Source organism: Acanthisitta chloris, unplaced genomic scaffold (assembly GCF_000695815.1).
Source record: "Acanthisitta chloris isolate BGI_N310 unplaced genomic scaffold, ASM69581v1 scaffold16888, whole genome shotgun sequence".
Taxonomy (NCBI): domain Eukaryota; kingdom Metazoa; phylum Chordata; class Aves; order Passeriformes; family Acanthisittidae; genus Acanthisitta; species Acanthisitta chloris.
Window position 1 is genome coordinate 88,532 of NW_008687779.1, and position 2,685 is coordinate 91,216.

General features: G+C 46.9%; 1 protein-coding gene across 1 annotated transcript in view; it reads right to left on the bottom strand.

Moving 5' to 3' along the window:
• The window catches only part of LOC103808000 (potassium/sodium hyperpolarization-activated cyclic nucleotide-gated channel 4), a gene marked incomplete at both ends in the record, with an annotated part of 91,205 nt that extends 88,524 nt beyond the window's left edge, over nucleotides 1-2,681 (bottom strand). The window contains one exon of the mRNA XM_009080754.1: nucleotides 2,392-2,681. Coding sequence (XP_009079002.1) covers nucleotides 2,392-2,681 — 290 coding nt within the window. The remainder of the gene's footprint in view (nucleotides 1-2,391) is intronic.
• Between the last annotated feature and the right edge of the window lie 4 nt (nucleotides 2,682-2,685).

The window sequence follows — 2,685 nt, forward strand, 5'->3', positions numbered from 1 at the left end:
CTCCCACTCCTCTCCTTCAAGGCAGGCATTGTTCATAGGTCATTTTCCAGGAAGCCCACACGTTTTCTCTCAGCAGCATTCACATTCAAACAGTGCTGCAAGTGACCTAGAAACAGGGGTGAACAAAGTTCCCCCAAAACATACCAACTGACCAGGCAGTGGGGCATCCAGCTCCTCCTGGCCTCTCCGGTGGCTCTGTACACCCAGCAGCACTGCCCCATGTGAGGATGACAGGTGACAGCAGGGACACAGCCCCTACTGGTGTGCTGAGCTCCTTCAGCAATTCACAAGACACACAAAACAGTGAGCTATCAGCCCACCTGGAATCTGCCCTCAAGCAGGTCCAGCACCTGGGTACAGACTCCCAACTCACTGTGCTTCTCCGCACAAATTCCCAGCTACGTCAGGGCAGGATTATGTTATTAATACCAACGAGTCATCCATGCATCCCTACAGATCTGCATGCACAGAACAGCTGAGTGCTAGCAGGCTCGGTGGGATCATCTGGCTTGGGGGAGTCGAAGCTTGCCAGCATATTTCATTCCTTTGTGCAAGGCTAGGAGTGGCCCCACAGCCAAAAGCCTCAGAAATAAAACCTTACCTCATCATTTTAAGGAATAAGCACTGGTTTGGTAGGAACCTGAAAAAACCAAACTCTTAGGACCATCTCACCTTGGGCAAGGTGGTTACCTCAGCTACTGGTACTGAAGTTTGCCAGGCTGGTTCTCTGCTGACAAGTCAGAAAGACAGAAGGGAATAAACCCACTATACAGAGGCAAAAAAGATATGCAAACCGAATGCTGCTTTTGCATAAATCCAAACACAAGCCAGAGACTAAATCCACAATTCCTGTGGGTGTGACACACAGAGAACACCTCGCTAGAATAACCTAAGAAAGTACAGTAGTTGGTTTTTAACTCAGACTCGTGGCAAGCAATGCAAAGATCTATAGCCAAGACTATGGGTTTGCTCTTTTTAAAGCTGATCAATCACATTTCACTGTATTTGTGAGCTAATACTTGACCAGTCACAACTGGGAGGCAATTTTATACTCTTTCCAAAATCTGGGATTGGGTAAGATTGTGCTTACAAGGGCTATGTATCATGCTGTAGCTACTGGAAACCCTCCTAAGCTCAGTCAGCTGTGTGCTTGGGACACTTGAATGCACTGAATTTAAATGACAGTGCAGTCTTCCAACTCACATAGCCTTCTAATAACATTTGTTAATCCAAGCAAATATCAAGGAATCTGGTCAGTGCCAGTGCTGAATCTGCTAAGTGTGTGAGCAGCTTGCGAAATCCCTAATGGGTTGTGTCAAGAGGTTTCTGTCATTGCTGTCTCTGGGACCCAAATCCACCCTGGAACTGGAACCTTGCTGACTGTATTTAGGGAATATTGCAAGGTTTCTTGAAGAGTCCAAGAATTCAATAAAATCATGTAGTGTGACAGATTCGTGTTTGAATAACGTTCTTCTACCGTGTACTTTTAAATGTGAGATGTAAGCCTGTTGTAATTAAAGTTGAAGCAATAAACCTTAGCCATTGATTGCACTAAGTAATTAATTATTGATTGCAGTACTTTACATACATATTGCAGAGGACAATTCACCTGTGCAGTATACAATACTTTGCTCAGAAATACCCAAACACAGCCCCTCAGCGATTCAGAACTATACAAAAATTGTCTCCGGGGTTTACAAGTTAATTTCCTTATTAACCTCCACGGAAATGTTGCTGTGGAGTGAAAGCAAGTCATTACTTTTATAAAGACAACGTTAACTCTTCCCTATCCAAATTAATTTTGCTAATAGGGATTCAGAGATGCAAAAGAGTGGAGCTTTCTCTGTGAGACTCTGAAGGTGTTAAGTTCCTCCTGAACAACTGCTGCCATCCCCTGCACGTACCAATTCCTGACAAGCCAAGCTCCAGTAAGACCCCAACAGAGCAGCAACAGTGGCAATATCCTTCCCTAACTCCCGGGGAAAGAAAAGAGAGAGGACTTTGAGGTGTGAAAACGGGAAGCATTAACTAGGCAGAGCATACATGGAGATGTAGGACTAGTTAAGCAGCTTTTAGTCTAGAGGTGTGCATCAGGTGGGAACATTTTTCCACATCTACACTGAACTTAAGGAGAGCCTCTCCCTTATGAAAAGCCAAAGATAAAGACATTTGTTGGTTTAAAAACACATTTTAAAATTAATAATAGTGCGAGGACACTAAAATTAAGCTGAAATGGACATGAACCTGCAGATTGTTTGACTGGATGTGTCCTCCAGCTCCTGTACTAGGAAATGACAAGGAAAGTTGTGTTGGGGTGGGTGTACTGTGCAGGAGGTGTGATGGGAAGGGCAGGCCAGTGAGTGTTGAGTGGGCCAGGAGGGGGGATTGTACCTGAAGTCGCTGTAGGGATGGATGATCCAGAACCCGGCAGACTTAACCCTTTCCTGCTCCCTCTCCACGGCCTTCTGGCTGCCAAACATCCTCAAGGAGAATTTGTTGACCCCTGGCTGGAGCATGGCCCCGAACTGCCTCTGCATGAAACCGGCTTGGCCCAGCCTCTGCTCCTCATCTGGGGTGATCTGGTCGCACCCTCCACCTCCCTCCACCTTGATGGAGGAAGAGGAGCAGGCCCGGAGGGGCTGCTGCTGGGGCTCCGGAGGGGACGCCGGGGGCAGGGGCGCCGGC